Source organism: Mya arenaria, chromosome 3 (assembly GCF_026914265.1).
Source record: "Mya arenaria isolate MELC-2E11 chromosome 3, ASM2691426v1".
NCBI lineage: Eukaryota > Metazoa > Mollusca > Bivalvia > Myida > Myidae > Mya > Mya arenaria.
In genome coordinates this window covers 12,470,848-12,496,801 of record NC_069124.1, presented here as the reverse complement: position 1 = coordinate 12,496,801, position 25,954 = coordinate 12,470,848, and the positions used below count along the sequence as shown (strand labels likewise).

Here is a 25,954-nt window from a genome sequence, read left to right as displayed (position 1 = left end):
AGCGACAAATGTGGCATATGCATGTCCTCATGTCCGCCAAGGGATGGTAGCGACAAATGTGGCATGTGCATGTCCTCATGTCCTCCAAGGGATGGTAGCGACAAATGTGGCATATGCATGTCCTCATGTCCGCCAAGGGATGGTAGAGATCAGTATGGGGTATGCATGTCCTTCAAGGCATGGTAGCGACAAATGTGGCATATGCATGTCCTCATGTCCGCCAAGGGATGGTAGCGACAAATGTGGCATATGCATGTCCTCATGTCCTCCAAGGGATGGTAGCGACAAATTTGGCATATGCATGTCCTCATGTCCGCCAAGGGATGGTAGAGATCAGCATGGGGTATGCATGTCCTTCAAGGCATGGTAGCGACAAATGTGGCATATGCATGTCCTCATGTCCGCCAAGGGATGGTAGAGATCAGTATGGGGTATGCATGTCCTTCAAGGCATGGTAGCGACAAATGTGGCATATGCATGTCCTCATGTCCGCCAAGGGATGGTAGAGATCAGTATGGGGTATGCATGTCCTTCAAGGCATGGTAGCGACAAATGTGGCATATGCATGTCCTCATGTCCGCCAAGGGATGGTAGAGATCAGTATGGGGTATGCATGTCCTTCAAGGCATGGTAGCGACAAATGTGGCATATGCATGTCCTCATGTCCGCCAAGGGATGGTAGAGATCAGTATGGGGTATGCATGTCCTTCAAGGCATGGTAGCGACAAATGTGGCATATGCATGTCCTCATGTCCTCCAAGGCATGGTAGCGACAAATGTGGCATATGCATGTCCTCATGTCCTCCAAGGGATGGTAGAGAGATAATAATGACATACGGAATGTGCATGTCCTTTAAGTCATGGTAGAGATTATTTTGGAATATGAATGTCCACCAAGTAATGGTAGAGATAATAATGAAATATGCATGTCCACCAAGTCAAGGTAGTGATAGTTATGAAATTTGCATGCCCACCATGTCATTTTAGAGTTTATTATGGACGTGTCGTCAAACGACTGGTGTGCGAAACAATTCAATTGCCTTAAGAAAAAATTATATATCCTTCTCATTAAATGGAACTTTTTCTGCGACATTTAAAAGCTTGCAATACCATAACGTTACTGACAGAACTCTCGACGCAAAAATCATAAGTGACAAATTCTACAGAGTAATATCATCCTTGAAAAACATTTCGCCGGCGCTTTGGAGATTGGCGCTTTGAGAAAGGGTTGGAAACCGCGGTTCATGTATTTAGAAGACAATTTGATGTTAAAATATGCTTATAACTTCTGGAATTGATGGATGCAATTTCGAGTAAGTGTATACTATTTTGGTATAATATAATTGTTATGATGATAATTTTTAAAAAGATATACAATGCACTTTCGTCAAAGATACAGCCTGGCTGTGGAAAAAGAGAGACATCGAAATTGCTCTTGAATGGAAAAGCGCGAAATTCTACTCTATTGCTTGGTATTAATTATTTAAACAAGCCCACCATCATGAGCAAGCCTGGACAGCATAATAAGGCGATGCAGGGCTTGTGCGATTGTTCTTATTTTGACCACAGATGTACGGTGCGGCGCAGTATTGTTTTGAAATGGGTTCCGTTGGGATGTTTATGACGTGACCAATGGCTATTTTACAGAAACGCCAATAACGCTCTTCACTGATATATTGATTTGGATTAATGCAACTGACAAAACATTAAACCAATTTGAAAGGAAAACGTTTTTAATGATTGTAATAACCGTGTGTAAAAGATGTACTATATATGGTTCAATAGTGATGTATCAATACTTAATAGGCACTGCTGTTGATGTGGCGAATACTCGGTATCCAACGCACCTTGGACAAATCTCGCACGTTCAGCGGCTCTGACATTGATCCGCGCAAAATGGTAGAACTATCAGATATGTCACGTAGTACATACCAGTGATTATAGTATAAATGTTAAATTAAGCAATGAGTGAAATTAATTAGCAAAGAATACTTGCAGTCATTATTTTAAAATAGAATATTCAATACTAACTGTGGGAAAGCTTACATGGAACAATTCCTCGAGGTTCCCGGTGCAGACGACATCGTGATTTGGCAGACAGCAAGAGTAACAGCTGACAGAATGACTCCAGGATTTAAAACGAATTTCATAATGCTGTTTTTTTCTGAGGTTGTGTTAAGTGCCTTTCTGAATGCGGAAAGTTTATCTAGGTATGTTGACATTTCCAGAACCTAACTACGTATATTTGTATTTTCTAACCAAACATAGCATTACCGAATGATTACCGGTTTTGTTAACGTCAATTCATTTTGTGCAACAATTTCGAAAAACCACTACATTTGTATATTTTTGAAAACTATGGAAATTGAAAATTGAACCCAAATTCTTCTGTGAGAGAAGGACAACTCCGTTTACTTAAATACTTCAACTTGCAATATGATAAGTAATTTGAGAGAAAAAAACAGTACGATTTTGCTCAATGTTTCAGTTAACCGTTTCTGTTACAGACAAGCGACGCTGAACTCCCTGCTTGGTCTGGAGAAAGGATCTTCCGGTACCTTTTCCACCCACCGCTCCAAGTATGACTCCAGCATCGCGCCAGATTTCGAACTAGGTAATGTGCATGAACTTAGTAAGTATTAACCAAATTTTAACTGACATATTTTTATCAAGCCCTGTAAATTATAAGATAACAATTGACACAATTTTAACCATAATCAAACTAGGTTATATCATATTGTATTGTATTTATTGAAAGCGCAGCATATCCACAAATTTTATAATCGGCAAGACTCTCGGAAGTATGTGAGTGATGGCTTAAAGGTTTTATTTGAATGTTATTTAAGGTAACTGATACACAATATATATGAATTTTGGATACGCATTACAAGAGAAAGAAACGTTACAATCTATGCTTTCCTTTCAATCCGAATCATTATATTTAGTATGTGTAAACATGTTGTTTTGTGTATTTAGTGTGATATAAAAATATGTTTACACCAGTTTTGTTTGCAGTAAGAAATAATACATCGGTTTACTGAAATTTATACTTTTACCTTCAAAAACAGCAAAATAGGTCATGGTTATGTACGAATTCAGTTGAAATAAAGATCAAATACATGTAAACAAATTGTTATATTTATTTATATATAAGTTTAATATTCTTTTGGTCATTGGTTTCCATACATCAAATACCTTCACACGATACAAAACTTTGGCTTATATGGGGTCACAAAGCATACAAATTTAAAATTACGGTCAATGAAGCTATCAGAGAGCTATACACAGTATGTGTTGGTGGAATTCCTTTAGTATTGTTCGGTCAAATGTCTACATACAAAATGTAAACTGTTATTTTTTTTGCAATGGAATCAATTTCCATATTGTCTAAGAGCTTCAGGGAAATAAATAATCTGCAAGATAAAGGTTTGGCGTCCGGATAAATTGAAAGCACATCTTAAACAAAGAAAGTCTTAGACTGCATCCGATAGAAAACATTGCCATAGTGAACAGAAGATTGAATTAACGAAGTTGTTTGCATGTTTGATCTTATTTGGCTTGCATCGCGGCAATTACCATGAGAACGATCAATGGAATGCATACATTTATGTATGACTTGTACATATCGCGTGTCTGATGGTATTGGTATTGGCGATGTTGTCAGTCGTCCTGTTGATATACAATGATGTTGATATACAAATTTATTTTTACAAGTTTCTTTTTATCCTCCAGTTTATTGTTCCCTTGCAACGCCGCCTTTGTACATACAAATTTCCTTAGCGAATTCCATTAAATCCTATATCTTAAAATATGTTTAGATATAAATGTATTTATCTCCAATTATTATATACCATTTACAATACTGCTCTTGATGAAAACAAGTTTCTATATGCTAATTATTTGTTTAAACACTAATGTTCTTGGAAATGAGAGCTCATTGCAACACCAAAGCGAACTCAACATTTATTACAGTGTCTGCTTAGATTCGGTGTTTCATTTATCATGATGAGCCAAATGAACCTGTTAATTATTAACAAGAGATTTCCCCACAGTGTCATTGATGCCATTCAGGCTTTGCCTGGGATGATTTGTTTTTCTCAGATCGCTCGCTTGGACAAATTATCTGGTATCTAGCTCTATCAAACTCCGGTATAGACTTTCTTTTCTGTAAACTTGATACCGTTTCCGTTATAGATGTTTTGACATATGAATATGTCCAAGCAGCTGGTTTTATTTTGAACGATCACTTGAATAATAGTAAATTCAAGCCTAAAAATATCCAATTTTATAGTATGTTCTGTTATCATTTCAAATATCATTACGATAAACCGTTCTTACAAAGAGGTTGTGCATGGTTATATACGGAGAAAAAATTGTTGGTGTTTGACCCTTTAAAGCATCCCTTCCGGATCATGTTTCGCGGCCCCTGTTGCACATAAAACAATGAAGATATCACGCTTGAAAAAAAAAGCAGAAAGAAATGATAAAATAGGATTCATATTCGCATGAACAAAGGATGATTTGAATGATTCATGCTATGATCAAAACAATTAATTTATTAGAGTTAGTTATTCAATAGTAATTTATCAGCTAAAAAATTTAAGGGACTCGCTCATGTGTTTGAAAAATGCACTTCTTTGTGTGACAAAATAAAGTGTGGCAAATAATTAGGAGTGTTAGAACTAGGATACCAAATGCTAATACCCTTCAGCAAATGTTGATATTTGCTCGAAAGACCACGATTCCATTAGCGTTTATAACCGCTCTGAGGGATTCGTTGTTGTGTGATTGGTTGATGCACATGATCGCTTGATGTAATTAATGTATTGTTAAAAGGTAAAAATAGTCATCATGTATAAGTCCTGGTAGCCTAGTGGTTAAGGCATCTGTTTCCCCTTTTTCTTGACTTTACCGGCGTTGGTTCGCATCTATCTAAATCAAAATACTGGTTTATACTATACTTGCAATTTTTGCTGCAATTTTTATATCATAGAGAAAAACATGACAAAACAACTGTTTTCAGATGCATTACCTGGAAAACTAATGTTTTGACAAAAACATGAGCGAGTCCCTTTAACTAGTGCATGAGCTCTGCTAGACATGATGTTGTGCCATTAACCCGGGTTTATGTTTAAACTGTTTGCTACTGAGCTTGTTTCTGTAGTTTTTCACAGGTATATGAATAGAAAAAAACTAGAAGCAAACTGCAAGATTATCGACAGAAATCCCAACTTTTTTTTAAAATGAGACCTCGATTTATAGCTTTAACACATGTTTTCATCTTTTAGACGTTCCTACTGAAGTCTATGTCCGAATCCTGATACAGAACATTTACTCCGTCACCGAGACCTCCATGGTAAGACGTTTACATTGTCAAGTTATCCCTGGGTAATCCGGCGTCGTCGCAGTGAAAAGAGTTTAACCTAAACTCTTAAACTGCCGTTCAATATATATAAATGAGACTTGGGACACATGTTGCCAGATACAGTACTCACATGTACAGCAAGACGACAATAATTTATTTCAGTAATGTTCTTTTTCGCTAAAAAACAAACAAAACAACAACAGACGAGCGTTTGATGTCGCTCCACGGTTGAACTATATACGCAATGGTCTGGGCGTGTCTAGCAGTTTTTGATGATGGACAAAATTGCTACAAATTGAAGGCAACACTTGTTCTTATCTAACATGCAAGAAGTAGAAACTATGCGTATTATGGCTAATCTAACATACAGGAAGTAGCAAACTAGGCGTATTGTGGCTAATAAAACATACAAGAAGAAGCAAACTAGGCGTGTTGTGGCTAATCTAACAAACAGGATGTAGCAAACTAGGCGTATTGTGGCTAATCTAACATACAGGATGTAGCAAACTAGGCGTATTGTGGCTAATCTAACATACATGGAGTAGCAAACTAGGCGTATTGTGGCTAATCTAACATACAGGAAATAGCAAACTAGGCGTTTCGTGGCTAATCTAATATACAGGATGTAGCAAACTAGGCGTATTGTGGCTAATCTAACATACAGGATGTAGCAAACTAGGCGTATTGTGGCTAATCTAACATACAGGATGTAGCAAACTAGGCGTATTGTGGCTAATCTAACATACAGGATGTAGCAAACTAGGCGTATTGTGGCTAATCTAACATACATGGAGTAGCAAACTAGGCGTATTGTGGCTAATCTAACATACAGGATGTAGCAAACTAGGCGTATTGTGGCTAATCTAACATACAGGATGTAGCAAACTAGGCGTATTGTGGCTAATCTAACATACATGGAGTAGCAAACTAGGCGTATTGTGGCTAATCTAACATACAGGAAATAGCAAACTAGGCGTATTGTGGCTTATCTAACATACAGGATGTAGCAAACTAGGCGTATTGTGGCTAATCTAACATACATGGAGTAGCAAACTAGGCGTATTGTGGCTAATCTAACATACAGGAAATAGCAAACTAGGCGTATTGTGGCTAATCTAACATACAGGATGTAGCAAACTAAGCGTATTGTGGCTAATCTAACATACATGGAGTAGCAAACTAGGCGTATTGTGGCTAATCTAACATACAGGAAATAGCAAACTATGCGTATTGTGGCTAATCTAACATACAGGATGTAGCAAACTAGGCATATTGTGGCTAATCTAACATACATGGAGTAGCAAACTATGCGTATTGTGGCTAATCTAACATACAGGAAATAGCAAACTAGGCGTATTGTGGCTAATCTAACATAGAGGATGTAGCAAACTAGGCGTATTGTGGATAATCTAACATACAAGAAGAAGCAAACTAGGCGTATTGTGGCTAATCTAACATACAGGAAGAAGCAAACTAGGCGTATTGTGGCTAATCTAACATACAGGAAATAGCAAACTAGGCGTATTGTGGCTAATCTAACATACAGGATGTAGCAAACTAGGCGTATTGTGGCTAATCTAACATACAGGAAATAGCAAACTAGGCGTATTGTGGCAAATCTAATATACAGTAAGTAGCAAACTAGGCGTATTGTGACTAATCTAATATACAGTAAGTAGCAAACTAGGCGTATTGTGGCTAATCTAACATACAGGAAATAGCAAACTAGGCGTATTGTGGCTAATCTAACATACAAGAAGAAGCAAACTAGGCGTATTGTGGCTAAGTTAACCTACCGGATGTAGCAAACTAGGCGTATTGTGGCTAATCTAACATACAGGATGTAGCAAACTAGGCGTATTGTGGCTAAGTTAACATACAGGATGTAGCAAACTAGGCGTATTGTGACTAAGTTAACATACAGTAAGTAGCAAACTAGGCGTATTGTGGCTAATCTAACATACAGGAAATAGCAAACTAGGCGTATTGTGGCTAATCTAACATACAAGAAGAAGCAAACTAGGCGTATTGTGGCTAAGTTAACCTACCGGATGTAGCAAACTAGGCGTATTGTGACTAATCTAATATACAGTAAGTAGCAAACTAGGCGTATTGTGGCTAATCTAACATACAAGAAGAAGCAAACTAGGCGTATTGTGGCTAATCTAACATACAGGATGTAGCAAACTAGGCGTATTGTGGCTAATCTAACATACAAGAAGAAGCAAACTAGGCGTATTGTGGCTAATCTAACATACAGGATGTAGCAAACTAGGCGTATTGTGGCTAATCTAACATACATGGAGTAGCAAACTAGGCGTATTGTGGCTAATCTAACATACAGGATGTAGCAAACTAGGCGTATTGTGGCTAATCTAACATACAGGAAATAGCAAACTAGGCGTATTGTGGCTAATCTAATATACAGGATGTAGCAAACTAGGCGTATTGTGACTAATCTAATATACAGTAAGTAGCAAACTAGGCGTATTGTGGCTAATCTAACATACAGGATGTAGCAAACTAGGCGTATTGTGGCTAATCTAACATACAAGAAGAAGCAAACTAGGCGTATTGTGGCTAAGTTAACCTACCGGATGTAGCAAACTAGGCGTATTGTGGCTAATCTAACATACAGGATGTAGCAAACTAGGCGTATTGTGGCTAAGTTAACATACAGGATGTAGCAAACTAGGCGTATTGTGACTAAGTTAACATACAGTAAGTAGCAAACTAGGCGTATTGTGGCTAATCTAACATACAGGAAATAGCAAACTAGGCGTATTGTGGCTAATCTAACATACAAGAAGAAGCAAACTAGGCGTATTGTGGCTAAGTTAACCTACCGGATGTAGCAAACTAGGCGTATTGTGACTAATCTAATATACAGTAAGTAGCAAACTAGGCGTATTGTGGCTAATCTAACATACAGGAAATAGCAAACTAGGCGTATTGTGGCTAATCTAACATACAAGAAGAAGCAAACTAGGCGTATTGTGGCTAAGTTAACCTACCGGATGTAGCAAACTAGGCGTATTGTGGCTAATCTAACATACAGGAAGTAGCAAACTAGGCGTATTGTGGCTAAGTTAACATACAGGATGTAGCAAACTAGGCGTATTGTGGCTAATCTAACATACAAGAAGAAGCAAACTAGGCGTATTGTGGCTAAGTTAACATACAGGATATAGCAAACTAGGCGTATTGTGACTAATCTAATATACAGTAAGTAGCAAACTAGGCGTATTGTGGCTAATCTAACATACAGGAAATAGCAAACTAGGCGTATTGTGGCTAATCTAACATACAAGAAGAAGCAAACTAGGCGTATTGTGGCTAATCTAACATACAGTAAGTAGCAAACTAGGCGTATTGTGGCTAAGTTAACATACAGGATATAGCAAACTAGGCGTATTGTGGCTAATCTAACATACAAGAAGAAGCAAACTAGGCGTATTGTGGCTAAGTTAACATACAGGATATAGCAAACTAGGCGTATTGTGACTAATCTAATATACAGTAAGTAGCAAACTAGGCGTATTGTGGCTAATCTAACATACAGGAAATAGCAAACTAGGCGTATTGTGGCTAATCTAACATACAAGAAGAAGCAAACTAGGCGTATTGTGGCTAATCTAACATACAGGAAGTAGCAAACCAGGCGTATTATGGCTAATCTAACATACAAGAAGTAGCAAACTAGGCGTATTGTGGCTAATCTAACATAGAGAATGTAGCAAACTAAGCGTATTGTGGCTAATCTAACATACAAGAAGTAGCAAACTATGCGTATTGTGGGTGGTCCAGGGCTTGTTCTCGTCCATTATTAAGGCCATGCGGTATTTAGCTCATGTGAATGTAGGTCATGCTTCATTTTTGAGGTCAACACCGACACGCTTTTTCCTGCCAATGCCATTTTGATGACAATGTAGGCCATCTCTAGTTTTTGACAGCACGGACATTTGAATATAATTTTCCCAAGCTTGCCAATTTATTATTTTCAGGCTTAAGCCATTTTTTTTTTTTTTTTTTTTTTTTGGGGGGGGGGGGGGAGATTGTTTTGTATAACCAACTAACCAATATGTCAGTTTAATGTTTCTTCTTCGTAGCTCGGCTGGTTCCACACAAATTCTTCATCTACGAGACGATCTATTAAATTTTGATCATCCCATTTATCATCGTCCAACACCGTGCTACCTTTGTCTATGTCTTCAAACCAGATATTTCTTGCTGATGTGTTGCTTGTTTATGTCTGTCCATGTTAAATTTCCTTTGAATGATTTATCTAATTTGTTACATGAATAAATACTCTCTGTGGTTGACGATGCACTATCCAAATATATCGTCAAACTCTGGTAGATTTCTTGCTTTTTGTGTCTCTCTCTAGTCTATTTTGGCTAGATATGCTTATTTTGTTTGTTGCGCTGATAAAACTCACTTTTTCTTTTTTGTTCTTTTTTTCTTGGACGTTACTTTCACTCTTAAGCTGTGCTTCTCTGCAGCAGTTATGACATGCAAAGCAGTCAATGTTTTTCATATGTTCCAACTCAAACTTCAACAGCTCTATTTACTACGACCTGTGTTGGTGTTATGCGTTTAACTTTATAATTATGTTCATTTGTCAAGTCTTGCATAGACCTAAAAAGATATTTGACTCTTTAAGGATTCGGGAAGTATGTAGTTGAATTTATGATGATCCTCTCGCAAGGACAACCTTAGCAATTAGGAAGATTTAAAAGCCTGAATAGTTTTTTTCAATGCAGGTTCTTTTTTCTTTCTAGTTAATCCTCATTTAAAATTTAATGTTTCCCTTTTGTTATATCCTGAACTATATATCCTATTTTCATCTTACGGTATGTGATACACCTTTATGTTTTATATTCAGTCGTTTATTTGAAATATTGTTTTGAAGTTTTACATACAATGGTGAATACTTTGCTGGTTTCATCTTCCCTCAACAAACTGTACCGTTAGTAGAACACGGTCTTGTAAAAAGGATGCTTCACGACCATTTTGATCTTTTACACATTAAATTCTAACAACTCTTTCTTATTCAACGGAATATAGAAGGGTGTATCAAAACCAAACTGCAACGTCCTTTCGTAGCAGTTGAAACACGTCGCAAAAAATGTGTCGTTTTTCACCTTTGAGAATACTTTCACCACAAAAGTTACAAAACTAACTAAATTGATTTGCACTTAGTCTGTTTTCATTGAAGTGCAGATGCTTGAACATCTATCAACGCTAGTTTTCAATTTCCTTAACATGTAAGTGGTATTTTCAAATGTATTTTGCAAAACCACGGTTTATTTTCAGGGAAAGTGTCAATTCCCTCATCACTTTGGAGATACACAATCATGATTGGTTCTAGTACTTCGTCGCTTGAAATCCAAGAGATAAATGATAATGGTTAATACAACAAGCGATAATAACATTTTAAAAATGCAAGTTTTAAAACGTTGACTTATTTACACACCACGAGGATACAAAAAATATATTTTTGTTGCTTTTTTTATACTTACAGTAAATTATAGATTTTTTTTATATTTTACTCTTTTGTTTCTCTATATTAATAGAACTTACTTTTTTGTTTCTGTATAAAGTGTAAGTACTCTTTTGTTTCTCTGTTTTAATAGTACTCTCTCTTTTGTTTTTCTGTATTAAGTGTACTTACACTTTATTTCCTCTTTATAAATAGAACTGACTCTTTTGTTTCTGTATAAAGTGTAATTACTCTTTTGTTTCTCTATTTTAATAGTACTTACTCTTTTGTTTCTCTGTTTTAATAGTATTCTCTCTTTTGTTTCTCTGTATTAAGTGTACTTACACTTTTATTCCTCTTTATTAATAGAACTTACTCTTTTGTTTCTGTATAAAGAGTAATTACTCTTGTGTTTCTCTGTTTTAATAGTACTTACTCTTTTGTTTTTCTGTATTAAGTGTACTTACACTTTTATTCCTCTTTATTAATAGTACTTACTCTTTTGTTTCTCTGTATTAAGTGTAATTACACTTTTATTCCCCTTTATTAATAGTACTTACTCTTTTGTTTCTCTGTATTAAGTGTAATTACACTTTTATTCCCCTTTATTAATAGTACTTACTCTTTTGTTTCTCTGTATTAAGTGTACTTACACTTTTATTCCTCTTTATTAATAGTACTTACTCTTTTGTTTCTCTGTATTAAGTGTAATTACTCTTTTATTCCTCTTTATTAATAGTACTTTCTCTTTTGTTTCTCTGTATAAAGTGTACTTACTCTTTTGTTTCGCTGTATTAAGTGTACTTACTTTTTTGTTACCTTTTTGTTAGTCAATAAACACGTGAACAATATGTTTTATGTCAATTCTATTTCATAACATAAAAACAATTAATCTTTACAGGTATACAATTGAAACAATTTGAATTACTAAGGTTATTGTTGTTTTTTTCTTTCATTTTTCTTCATATCTATTTCGTTACTGTAAAATTCGTTGTTTCATTTCACATTCCGCTGTGTTTGATATTACTTTTGAACTCTGTAATAAGAGTAGTTACTTTTTGTACCGTGTACAAATAGTACCTTCTGTTTTGTAACTATGAACAATTTTGAGTTAATTAAAATTCATTAACCAATGTCAGATACAAAAAAGGTCAGTTAATAATTCAGCTGTTTAAGGTCAGTATAAGTAGTGCAGGCCGGAAGGATAAGGTCAATAACGTTACCTCTCATTGATAAAGCAAGCCGTAAAGAATGTGAACTAATCACAACTATTAACGAATGTTTTTGGCTGGATTTTGAGAATCACGGTTATAATAGTCGTTATGACATTGACACAGAGCTAATTAATCATTGTTTAAGCAATCCAATTACGAACCAAAAACAACAAAAGAACATATGTACCTAATTTATTTATCTTTTTCATAATCACAAATTATATCAAAATACATATTAACAATAATGTATCAAATATGAACTCTCGCTTTATAATGTTTGTTTCAAAAGGAACCAGTCATATTATATTTAAACCATAAAACGGCGATTTCTGTGTTCACTACGTACTTTTGTGTTCACTAAAAGTGAACCCTGAAGTGTTGAATGTACTTATTATGTCTGTACCAGCGGTAGATCAAACGATGTTTTATTAAGGAAAATACACACTGAATAATGTTTGACGTGTTCTTTCCACTGATTGTCAGTTTGCTACCACTGGTGTAGTTTTATATGGCAGAAGAAACAGATGACTTTGTCCGTGAATCCAGTGTATTGTAATCCTGCCTTTGCTAACTAGTGCTTGTCAGATATAATCTGTGAAGACCACGTATTAAAGGTAGCCAGACGATCATCGTAAAAGTTGTTATTTTTCTGTGATAATAATTCAGAAACATCCATTAGTTCAGTATCCATCAAGGAATGCTTTTTACAGCACTCTAACTCTCTATTTCAAATCGAAGAGAGTCTCAATCTGTTTTACACTCAATGTTATGGGTAGAGTTCATTTCCGTGATGGCATATGACCTGAATGTTCAGTTTTCTTCACCACAAGCGTTTTCTTTTCATTTAGTTTGCAGTTGATATGGTGTAGCACAGGTGAACACTCAACAATGGGAAATCCTTTTTGTTTAAATACTTTAAGGTTTTCTCTTTGAGATCGAGTTGTGCTTGTGTCATACTGCAAAAACGATGTTTAAACATGGTCCTTCTTTAGCTTAGAAACATAATACATGTATGGACAGGTATTAGACAATGACCTTGTTTATGACGTGAAAACCCTGACCGAGCTGTCAAGATGGCCTGCACTGGAAAATAACTAGGGATGCTCTACATTGACATGAGCTAGATACAATATGATCAAAATAGCTCGGGCAGGTAAAACGTGTCTTTGTTGACAATGAAATTATGATATACATTACCAAGACTTAAATACATTATGACCTTAATAATGAAGGGGAACCCCTCGACTCCCCCACCCATAATACGCCTAGTTTGCTATTTCTCATTCAAAATGCAGTTAATAGTCATATTGCACTAACATCACTGTCTAGAAAATATGTTGTTGTTGTTGTTGTTTTTAATTTGAGAATTTGAAACATTTCTCATTTTTAGTACACATTTAATCAGATAAATGTCAAGATAACGTACTTATAAATTTATGACTCATACAAAAAATGCCATCGTCGGAAACGCTGTGCTAATAAAAAAACTGGCTTAAACAGACAAAGAAAAGCGACAGTATTGTTATCCTTGTTGAACAGCGAAGAAAAGCCCGCTTGCCCATTGAGAATGCCGTGCATCTCCTGTCATTTTATCATTTTGTGAAGGCAATCTTTCAATATCTTACCATCAACAACAACAGCAACAAAAACCAAACAAAAATAAAACAAACAACACTACCAACAATAACAATAACATTTGAACTTTAAGTAATATTGAGCCATTTGCGTACTTACAGGAGTACTCTATGGACATCTTCCTGCGTCAGAAGTGGGAGGACAAGCGGCTGGAGTACGGGAACACATCTGAGCTGCCTTGGCTCGAACTGGACAACAAGATGATGAGCAGAGTCTGGGTACGTTCATGAGCTTGGAGATGAATGTTTAACCCTTCTGTTCTTCAACCATTTACCCTGTCTGTTCGAGACTATCGATCCTGTCCCTCATCCCCTTAATAATTCCCATTATTACAAAATTATATATAAACCTGAAATTGCAATCCCTTTTTTCCTCCATCTCCTCCATCTCCATCTTTCTTCTTTTCCTTATTTGTTTTTTTGTTTTCATCGTGACATCAATCCTGTCTTCTCAACTCCATGTCTAATCAATCAAAATCTCTTCCAGACCTTCTATAAATATCTCCTTCTATCTAACCTCTTTCGTCTCATTTTGCCCTTCTACGTATTATGCATGACATTCTGCTTTCATCCTTTATATATGGCCTATATTTTCAGAATATGTCTCACCCTTTTTACTAATCCTTTTTTCTTCATTTGTGTTCATCACATGCTTCTCTTTTATTTTTTTTATTTTTCTATAAATATCATATTATAAAATATTGTCATAATCTTATACACTTTCCACTTTGTTCTCCCTTTTCCCCTTTTAAGCTGTTGCAAGTATTCCCTCTTTGTCTTTTTCATTTATATTCTCCTTTGCATCATCACCATTATCCTTACCCTCAAAATTGTTTTCAAGGGTATACCTTAATCATGACTGTATCTATCTGTTTAAGATACCAGACACTTTCTTCCCGAATGAAAAGAAGGCGAGAGTCCACGACGTGACAGTGCCAAACAAGATGATGCATCTTTACAAGAACGGCACCGTGCTCTATAGCACCAGGTATATAAATTATACAATATTTGTATTATATATACGGTACAATTGTTTTAACATTGATAAAGACAAACTGACATCTGACAAAGGCTGGTAACAAAAATATCGAGAAAAATATTGAAAAATTAAGTTTATAAGAAAAGGTTATAATAATAACAATTGTCTTCGTAAATAAAGTGTTCTATAAATATTATATATTGGTGGATGCTATATACAGTAAATAACAGGCTCTGTGGACATGAAGTTGACTCCGAAATGACAAAGTCGTCCGAAAGTTTGCTTCAGATAGTCTTCTATCTCGTTGTAGTCTTGTTTTGCGTTCGTAGTGAGAGAAAACGAAGTGCATGTATTTCCCAAAAGAGTTTGCATTGTAATTATGGGATATTGATTCAGATGTTTAATAATGACCCGCACCCCATTATTAATATCTTTAGGGCACAATTCAAGCTAAGTTTCCAAATGTTATTCATGACAATACGAAAAATCTGATTTCGTGATAAAGCCAGAGGCAGTTTATGACACAACTGTTAACTTGGGACACTGGGTGTGCATCTGTTATTTCATAAAGCTAAAAACGAACAGGAATGAATTTTAATTATATATTTATACTGACTATAGACCCGCAACCGCATCTGTACCAACGACTCTAAATAAGTGTCAATGACACCAAGTGAAAACATCGAAATGATTTCTTTTGTAAGAGCAGAACAGAACACTTTGTTACGATACGTATTCCCGTATTTTTTTAAAGGACATTAGGGTGTTTTCACACGAAAAAACATGATATATTTCAGGTTGTCTCTGACGCTGAGTTGTTCTATGCAGTTACAGAAATACCCCATGGACGTCCAGACCTGTCCTATTGTCCTGGCTAGCTGTAAGTCTGGTGGAATGTCCTGTGTTTCAGTTATCAAAAATAAGTACGGCATTTAACATATAATGCGCATTTTCGTTTCTATCGAAGCGAAGATGTCATATGAGCTTAACCATGGTCTCTCGGCTTTTAGTAATTTCCTTTAAGTGATCCACAGCCTTTCATATCAGCATGATAGAGAGAATGTCCTATTTACAGTCTATCCAATAAAAGCGTCTATACTTTTGATTGAAACCAAGGTGTGCCAACCCATGAGCATTTTGCATCTAAAGTTTAGTTCTAAATTCTCTAAGCCCTTCACATCAATATAGAATCGAGCGAGGATGAGACATTCTGAATAGTAGTTATAACTTTCAAATTCACCAGACTACTTAAAATAAATAGGTTTTTGATAACCAGCAAATATATTTTCTATTCAAGACGGATACACAACAGAGAACGTAATCTACCGATGGGACGGGCCTCACCCTGTGCGCCTAAATCACGTGGAAATGCCACAGTTTGGTGCTGAAGTAGCTGACAACACCTTCAGCGAGTCTTGCCTGGAAAACTATGGAGAAAGTAATCAGAGCGCTTCAGTTCAATGTTATAATGTCAATAAAGTAAAACGCTTTGGCCGCGGGGAATAGGTGCGGCAGGTTTGACATTGTCCCATACCTATCGCAAGCAGATATTTGATTTTAAGACGTCGGAGAAGGTTATAATAGATAAAAGGTTACAAAAGAAACTGTTACTTTAAACAGTCTACATGGACTGTCTTAAAAAAACAAATAGATTGAAATATAAGTTAAATAGTCCTGACTTTACGTATTCCAGACCAGTTCGCGTGTATCCAGGGCTTCGTCCAGCTGAACCGAAAGGTGGGTTATTATATTGTCCAGGTGTTCGTGCCCTCAATATTGATCGTGGTGCTCTCTTGGGTCTCCTTCTGGGTGGACCACGACGCTGTCCCCGCCCGCATCTCACTTGGCGTCCTCACTGTCCTCACCATGACGACTCAGAGTTCGGGCGCGCGCCAGTCGCTCCCGCAGGTGTCATATGTGAAGGTAGTGGTTGTGTTGCTTATTTCGTGATGGTACAAATTCTTGTTGTCTTCGTATATTTGTCTATAGATCACCGAGTGTCGCACTCTTTCAATCGTGGAAACGCAAATATAATATGCCGCCTGTTTGGAGCACCATCTTATTAAATGGAAAATGCTGAAGGAGCTACAACGAATCATACGGATAAAACTGATGTATCTGGAGATATACTTTATAATTGACATAGTAATTTTAACAAACTTTAAGTTTACGTGTTTAAGTCAACTTATCCTATGCAACCTATAGAAGTGTGAATGCTTATTTTACCATTTGCAGGCTATAGACGTATGGATGTTTACCTGTCTGATATTTGTCTTCGTGGCGCTGATCGAATACTCGTACGTTAACGTGGTGGCTCGTGGCGCACAGAAGGGGAACTCACATGCACGGGATAGACCCATAGAACTACAACCAGTACGTCAACGTAGGGTTGGGGATAGCAGGCGATGGCGACTTTGAACCACTTCCATTTTAAGTAGTCACTCGTGTTTATTTCCATGGTAGCCTGAATATCAGTTTTTGTAAACGTATATTCCTGTTAAAAGTATTTTTCTTATTAACACAGAACGTTAGCTGAAGTGTATACGTCGCATGAAATAGTTATTTATCTTACTTTGCAGTTGACAAAAGAACGCCAAGACAGCAATACAGTAAGTGAATTAACATGCCGAGATCATTTACTTTGCAATGCATTGCTACTTATCACACAGGATAACATGGTTGGTCTTTTTTATGGAATGTTGGAATGTTTTGCAGGAAAATGCTAAGCACGGCGGCCCATCTGGAAAGAGCGTCGGTAACATTGCTGCCCGGAGGGTGGATAAACTCTCTCGCTTTCTCTTTCCGGCGGCCTTCGTCGTGTTTAACCTCGTGTTCTGGATCTACTACTCACTTGTTCCCCATCCTACCAGTAGCAGTTGAGGCCCGTCCAAAGAATCATGTATAACCTCGTAACATAATCATAACTGGGCTCATGGTCCCGAGTGCTCGGACCTATTTTCATCGGAGCTCAAGATCTCCACCGAGTGACTTTAGGTTCCGAGCTAAAAATACCGGCCGGTATTCATAAAACATTGTAAGTCATTTCTTGTTTTAAGGCGAAAAAATACCACAATATAAATTGAATTAAAACAATAAGTGATCTTCGAAAACAAATAGTCAATTCAATAGAATCAATGACAATCAAGTATTTCAGATTGTATAAGGTTATTATACCAAATGACCAAGGATAAACCTCGGTTAGGAAAATGACTTAAGTTAGAAAATGACTTAAGATGTTTTATGAATACTGACCCTGGATGAAAGGTTTAGCTATTGCTGGTATAGTGGGAGTTTGTGTGTTCTTATGATACATTTTCTCCCACATGATTAAGTCCATGGAACAATGAAAGGACTTTTCGTGCTTTCTGTAATCAGACGGAATTGTATTGCTGTTTCATGGACGTACGTGTATTGTCTTGTGTATTGCGTAGTTTTTAAGCATGCTCATCCAAATCTGCAAAACATGTGTCTGTATCAAACAAAATTTAATGTAAGTTTTTGAATATTTATTTTGGAAGCATGGACACAGTTTTCCCGAATGTATACATTGAACTTTGTCATCGAAATGGATTATTTTACTTGTATTAATTGTTTGTGGTAGTATTTGTTTTAAAAAAAATCAAATCACTTATTCAATCATTTTTTCATCAAAGAGCAGATCAATTTAATCAATTGAACAAGAAATGCAATGTATTAAATGTTATAATACATACAAAACATCGATCGGGTAAGAGGTCTTTCTGCAAAAGGTTTCTCGGAAAGAAAGACCTGTGCCCGGGATTCATGTGCCATCGAGAGTCGTGCATAGGTCTTTGCTACGCAGAAAGGATGATGGACGAGGTTGACATCCGACTTAACACATCACAAACTGTTTGTAAATCTGTACACGTCTTACGAAATGTTGGGAAAAATAAACTATTACGGTATGAGGTTTTATTTAAAAATAATCTTCACTCTGTTAGAATGTGGCTTCGCCGTCACTAAATCTTTTTCTAAATCAAAAGGAAAAACTTGATTTGGAATTTTATTTTTATTTCACCCACTCGCTTTAATTTTTCTCAGCCATAATTCGTCAAACACAACATTAAATTGGTGTGGTAAAAATGAATGCAGAATAAGACACTTTAAGTAATAAGTTACGGGTTTCAACGGATCGTACGAAATATTGACGAGGCAGACCCATAAACTGTATGTCATGGCAAGGTCTTGTAGCATGCCCGAAATCATTTGCGGGTGGTTACAAGGGCTACGAAACATTGACGATGGTTTGGCAATGGCAGAAAAAAAATGTCGTGGTTATGTCGTTCTTGTGTCGCAAGTCAGTCTTTGTTCACCCACGGACGCCTGCGCGTTCATCAAGTGACTATAAAACACGACTTGGTATGTTGCCTGTAAATTGCTCTAGAAATTAAAACTCTTTCAGCGACGATAAACAGTTTTTATTTCAAATCTTTCATTTGCCTGGGGTGTATACCCCTTAAAAACGAAATTATATTAAGAGACTAACGCAAGACCTACGCACGACCTACATATAGATGTTGTTCAAGCCTCTTACGAAATTTACTGTTAGTGAGACAATTTTGCAAATCTCTCGCGACTGCCCTGTGACAGTTGTGATACAATCGTGCGACAGTTGTAGATTGTTTGACTATTTAAAAAGAAAAAAAGAAATATTCTGCTACCCACGACAAAATATTTATCGCACGATAGTCGCTTCCACGGCAAAAACAAGACATAGAGACTACACAAAATCGTAGAACAAAAAGGTGCATGTCCAAATCTGACTAATAACGACACGTCGATGCCACGTTGCCAAAAACATTCGCAGGACTGTCTTGTGACGACCATCGATGATCCCCGATTTGCCAAAATGTTCTGTCGTGTCGTTCCATAAAATCATTGTTGGTTTGCTGTGACTATGCCTTAACACAGCGAATTATGAAATAACTTGACACTTTCATGAACGATATTATCACTTAATTTCAAAGGAAATAACTCGATAGATTACCCGTAAGAAATGTTATGGAGTTGAATTTGACATGATGTTTGTCTCACTCGAAGTTGAGGTAATTTATGAGCTCACAGAATCGCCAAATGAACCCGCTATTGTAACCTGACCACGAGCAAAGAAAGAACTCTATTTTGTTTGTGCACGTATTTGCTATTATGCTCAGTCAGTAATTGTTTATTTTATAATATATATAACTTGTAATAAATTGTTTTAATTGTCATAATTGGAATAAAAATAGAATCACATTGTTCAGTATCGTGTTTCTATGTAATAACTATCGATGCAAACGAATGGCAAAATTGATATTCGAATATTTCGTAATTCTTTCGATCGAATATTCGAATATTATATTACCGAAATACATATTTTGGAAGATGTAGTAAACTACTATTATTATTCGCTTAAGTATTAACCCTGGCAATTTTACCCTACTTTGTCGTAGCCAGTACGCGCGCTGGACTCTTATTTTCCCTTTGAAACTCGATATTTTCAGGAGTAAAAAAACAGTACATTTTAAACAGACAAACAACAAAATCAAATAATTTCAATCCCACTGCCTTTATATTTGTAAACAATGTAAAATTAGATGCATTCCTAGTCAAGTAGCGTTTTGCGCCAATGCGCCAATTTACAAAGATAGCGTTGTATTTAATCAACGGCCGAAAATAACAAGTCAACCACACTATTTACACAGACAAGCAAATACCGACTTTTTTGAAAATGGGGAATATTAAAAAAAATGCCATAAAAACACAGCTTGGACAGATCAGTTAGAATATTCCATATATGTGTTTGATCAACGATAAACAATTACATGGTTTTCAAACATAAACTGTTGCATATAGACAATACAGCTTGAAGAACTTGACTGTAAAACTGAGGTATCCTTATAGTGATTTTGGCAGAACATTCAAATGCCATTTACACTAACACCAGTATTAAATATGAATCGGCATGGACCTAAGCATTGCTCCATCCATTCCATCAATGCTTTTTTCAGTTTTTCGCTCAGTCCTCGGCCCCAAGGATCAGTCACGTAATGCTGTTCCGGCACAACTGTTTACCAACCCATTCCTAAAATCTCAGCTTGGCTCATTTCGATGCCTCAGCTCCAAGACTGTCCAAGCACCCGCCCCTAACGATTCACAAACACCATCTATTTCAGCAGGGCTAAGTCCCGTCCAAAGTATGATAAGGTATGGTGTATAAATAAACATTGTCTTATAAAGACCATACCGAATCCGGAGCAAAGACCGCCAACGAGTCCTTGAACGGTGGCGGACATCCCTGCCGTTGTGATCTCGCTGGCGTAGGAGGAGGCGGCGGCGTACATGAGTCCGAATGTCAGGCCTTGTATCAACTCAACCGGGAGTATGTACCACGGCCCTGGGATGGCGGAGTAACAGAAGAAACAGATAGCGTAGCAAAGACAGGCGATGTGCAGACAAGACATGTGGCCGATACGTTTGATGATTTTGCCAGCGAATTGCAGCACGATTATTTCCGGCACACATTGGAATACTATGTAGAGTCCTAGGATTTTTTGCGAAGCGCCTAACATTATGAGATACCAGAATAGAAACGCTTCGTTGTTACTATGCAATATCATCATATGAATGATCAATTTGTTTTCGTTTGTTTTAAAAGAACATATCGATGCATATGCATTTGTACAACTTGATATAGTATGTATACATGAATCATTAAAATTATATGTTTCCAATACTTCTTTGATAAGGAGCTTATTGGTGATGTGGCACGATATCTGGTGTTCAGAGTTTTCCCCAGAAGGAGGGTTTTATCTCAGTTTTTCCTCGGCCAGTCGACCACGTCTGTAAGCTCCAATTTTGTCAGGCATGTTGTTACCTAGACAAACTTTGCTCATGTTGTAAGTTCATGCTGTATGCGTCAATCAGTTTCCCAAGTGCTTCTCCAAAATAATACCATTGAAATGTATTGATTTTGTTGTTTTCTTTAGGAGGTTATATAATGGTATTCAGGGAACTGGGCATACCTGCGTTTAACCCATTGTAGATAAAAACATCTACGATAAAAAGCATAGGGGAGAACCTTTGTCTCGATATGGCAATATCAAAATTTGATTGTGACAGTTGTTGTCACGATAATTGAAAGGCGGGAAAAGGTGAGTGCGTGTCATTTCTACGGATGCATTCGTCTAAGAACTCCTCGCCATTTTCCATCGAATACATTGACGGTTTATTACTCTAACATAAATTGGTGTTCGCACACAGTTGAATATTGTGGGCCAACGTCAATCGAGGAATTATCATTTTAACTGCCGCTCCATATCATGCAGAGCAGATTTGACTACGAATATAAACTATATTTATCTCTATTTTTGTACAGATTATTTTGGCGATAAACATGATTTGGTCAAGTCGTCTATTTCCTATAGATGGCTATGCCCTCTGCGCCTGCTCGAAGTATCTATGATTGACAGTTAAGGGTGCCGTTTTCTGGAGGCAGTTGAAGCTTACCTCATGAACCCGATCTCGGAAATAGATCTGTAATCAGCTGTAAAATCGTACTGACATCTACTCAGTGCACAATTCAATATTTATTCGGCAATATTCAAATAGAAATTTCTTCCTTTAAAATGCTCTTCATAATTTACAACCAGTCAAACAAATTCAGTACTAAAATGTGTGTGCAAACTGTTGTTGATTATAATGAAAAATGCCCATTAACGAGTCCATCCCAGTGAGGTTATGTACTATGCAGACATACCTAAGAAATTATAATAATTTAAATATCAACATTCTTTTAAACGAACAGTATCATAAACGTTCGTGTGTCGGTGCTTTACAATTTCTGTACAAACATCAATCTTTTTTTTGCTTTTATAAAATATATTCACAAAGTCGAGACAATTTACCATTGCCCGACACTCCGTTAATGAAACTACCGTCTTGGTGGTTTAACTTTAGCGCCAAAATACCCCGTGACTACAAAGAGGGCGGTGCTAGCGGGTCAACTTCGTGCTACCACCAAATATGCTGCGCTCAATCCATTTTCTGCAGATCGCAAAAATGAACTCTTACATATACATTATATAAATGTGAAGTGAATAGTTGTCAATACGTGTCGATGACGTAAGCTTCAACTGCAACCAAACATCGTCACATTTAGTCAAACTTGTAGATATTAATAAAAGCCTCAACATTTTGTTACAAATTAGTTCGGTTCAAGTAAGGAATAACTTGTCTTTCACTCATTTTAAAAAATATAGTTCATAGCAATGTTCATGAACAAATTATATGCGAAAAGGTTTTTACTGATCCGAAATACCGAGTGGTTCACCATGGCACGCACATATAAACCAAAGATCCGTGACCATGTTTACATGAACATGGTCTTGTAACTACACGTTTTAACAATATGGGTGTTTTGAACTGTATGCTTTATAATGCCATTAAATTAATTTTTGATGTAAATACATTGAAATGAGCAGTCAGTCGGTCTGTCGGTCGGTCAGTCGGTAAGTCACACTTCGTTTCCGCCCATTCAATTGAGAACACCAAGACCAAGGAACATGATACTCAGTATGCAGGATGGTCATGACCAGTAGATGATGTTAATTGATTTTGACATCAACAGGTCAAAGGTCAAGTTCACGGTGACATTGAGTTGAACAACGATTTCCGCTCAATATCTTAAGATCCGCTTGGAACTTAATGCTTAATATGCAAGCTTGTCGTGACAAGTACATGGCCCCTATTGATCTTGATTTCAGAAGGTCAAAGCCGCGGTGACCTTCAGGTGAAATACGATATATTGGTGACGTCAAATGTCAAGGTCGCGGCGACCTTAGGTAAACAACGGATTTTGCTCAAACACTTTACAACACTTGCACCCAGGATCTTCATACTTGGTATGTCAGTTTGTCAGGACTAGTAGACGACCCCTTTTGATTTTGGAATCAGTAGGTTAAAGGTGACCTTGAGGTGAAAAAACGTTTTCCCGTTGAATAATTAAAGATCACTTGAACTCAGGAACTACATACTTGATATTCCAGTTGGTCATGACTAGTAGAGGACATCATTAAATTCATATAGAAGTTATTTGTGCCGTTGAAAGTACCATTCTTGAAATCATAATCTGTGCATGTGTGGCCACTATATGAGGTGTTTCCCACCTGAATTTCGTTTCGAATATACCCTTAACGTCACTTTGAAACATGACGTCATCACTGGTTTCCACAACACGACCACACGTTACCTCAATCAACGTCCCAACATCGGCTGTAAAGCACATGCTGCCTACCTTAATCGAGTTCCTGCTCACATAACTCCCATTGTCTTGAAATACCAGTAAGATTATTGGTGACTAGAGCTTGTTTTAAAAACATCTCACAACCACCGTTAGCGACATTACAATCCCTAATAAAATAGTATCTTTTTGAAAACTGCATGTGGACCTTTATTGCGAGAACCGAGTTCCCATGCGTTTACTTCGCGGACATCAAAAGAAAATGATCATACCATACTCCAGTTAGTAACACACATACGATAAGTATTTACAACCTGCCATACAGAAGAAATACATGAGATTGACCGGAAGCAGCTGTCAGTTCACTTCTCCACATGGTAAGGCCATCCTTCCGTCTGTTACAACATCAATTTATACAATATATTGTAGTTAAATTAACTCAATCCGTGTTCGATTCTTTCTTCACTCCAGTTTCAAGCCTCATGCAAGAGTCGAGCAAAAACGTTTAAAAATATAACCGTATTCAGAGCAAAAGTATATTTTATATTTAATTATAGTGTTAAAGTTCAGTAAGTCCTCTCAATTCCAACGCAAGCTGGTCAACATTTTCCAATTAATGTTTAACAAGATTGGGCGAGTTACAAACACGGGTACTGCAGCAAGACACAACGAAGATACCGTTCCTCTCTGACGAAAACCGCCCGACAAACCTTGGAATGAAATTCAAAGAGTTGTTTGAGGATAAGTGGACAGACGCCTTCAGCATTCTTACTGCCAGTAAAGGCTTGAAAGACGATGAAGGGATTGAAATACTGCTCAAATTGCTAAAGGTGTTTACATCATGCATATCAATGATATGATATAATGTATATAACAATCATGTTTTTGAAAGATGGTTTTAAGCCTGTTATGAAGACTGATTGCAGTTGTGTGTGTTTTTCACTGTTGTTTTCGAAGTTTTGACGACATGAGGTAACTCAACCAAGCAACTTTTCTAATAACCTACTAAATATTAAAACTCGGGTATCACACAGAAAACGAGCTCAATATGAAAATAAATTATATATGATAACATGGTACAACATCACCCTTGTTATGATAACTACTGTTTTCTAATAAAGTTAGTTTTCGAATTATTGAATCATGAAGTGCATCATGTTGATCGACCTCGCGCATCAATGACACCGGCATCGGTGATTTGGCGTGTATTTTACGTATCACATGGAACTAACCACCAAAGAGGTGTGCTTATACATCCGCAATGCATTTATATATGTAAAATTTGCATCAGTTTCGCTCTTACAGACTAAATAAATAGTAGCGCTCACGAGAACAGCTCAGTGACCTAACAACTTGACCTTCTCTTCAGTGCAAAAAGGCATTGCGATCAAAAACATTGTTGACGAGCACGTTTCTCTAGGCTTATTTGGAAACAGTAGTATTTTTTAAATTCAATATATTGTCATTATTTCCCTTATTCACAGGACAGTAACTCCCTCTGTGAGGAGGCGTCGGCTAACATGAGGTCAAGTATTGAGAGGATCGTGACACATCCGACCTATCTCACCCAAAGCAACCCGTGGGCTGAGGTAACATTATCAGAGTCCATTGTTGAGTTTAGCAGTACCGTATATACAAAAATCTAAATGTTTACTGTAATGTTATAGGAGAATCTTAGTAGCATGTGGCTTGTGTGAGCTCAAATGTATGCGATATACCACTACTCTTTTAAGGCGACAGATGATGAATCGGGACCTACTCTTAGTGCACCTGCCTGGTCCCGGGGTGGAGGTGACCCCAAGGTCGGCCAGTCACATGTTTCTCGAGAAGCTGTCCAGCAAAACCTCGCTGGGAATCCTTCGACAAAGGCCGTGGATCAGAAACAACAATTATGTCTTCAGCAGCAGCAAGAACAAAAGAAACAAAAACACCAGGAACATGATGGACACGATGAAATGGGCAAGGTAATATATTCAAAAAAAAATTCATAATACTGAATACTTGCATTTTTGTATTAGTTCCTACATTAAAGTTTTGAA

The 25,954-nt window shown here is 36.9% G+C and overlaps 1 protein-coding gene across 1 annotated transcript; it reads left to right on the top strand.

The window, feature by feature from the left end:
* Positions 1-1,960: 1,960 nt before the first annotated feature.
* On the top strand, positions 1,961-18,017 carry LOC128227547 (glycine receptor subunit alpha-2-like). Its single transcript, XM_052938197.1, has 11 exons — positions 1,961-2,210; positions 2,508-2,614; positions 5,289-5,356; positions 13,798-13,914; positions 14,574-14,683; positions 15,472-15,554; positions 15,972-16,129; positions 16,373-16,597; positions 16,910-17,047; positions 17,254-17,283; positions 17,390-18,017. Exons 1-11 carry the CDS (start codon positions 2,047-2,049, stop codon positions 17,552-17,554), a joined length of 1,365 nt encoding a protein of 454 aa, XP_052794157.1. The 5' UTR covers positions 1,961-2,046; the 3' UTR covers positions 17,555-18,017.
* Positions 18,018-25,954: the final 7,937 nt, after the last annotated feature.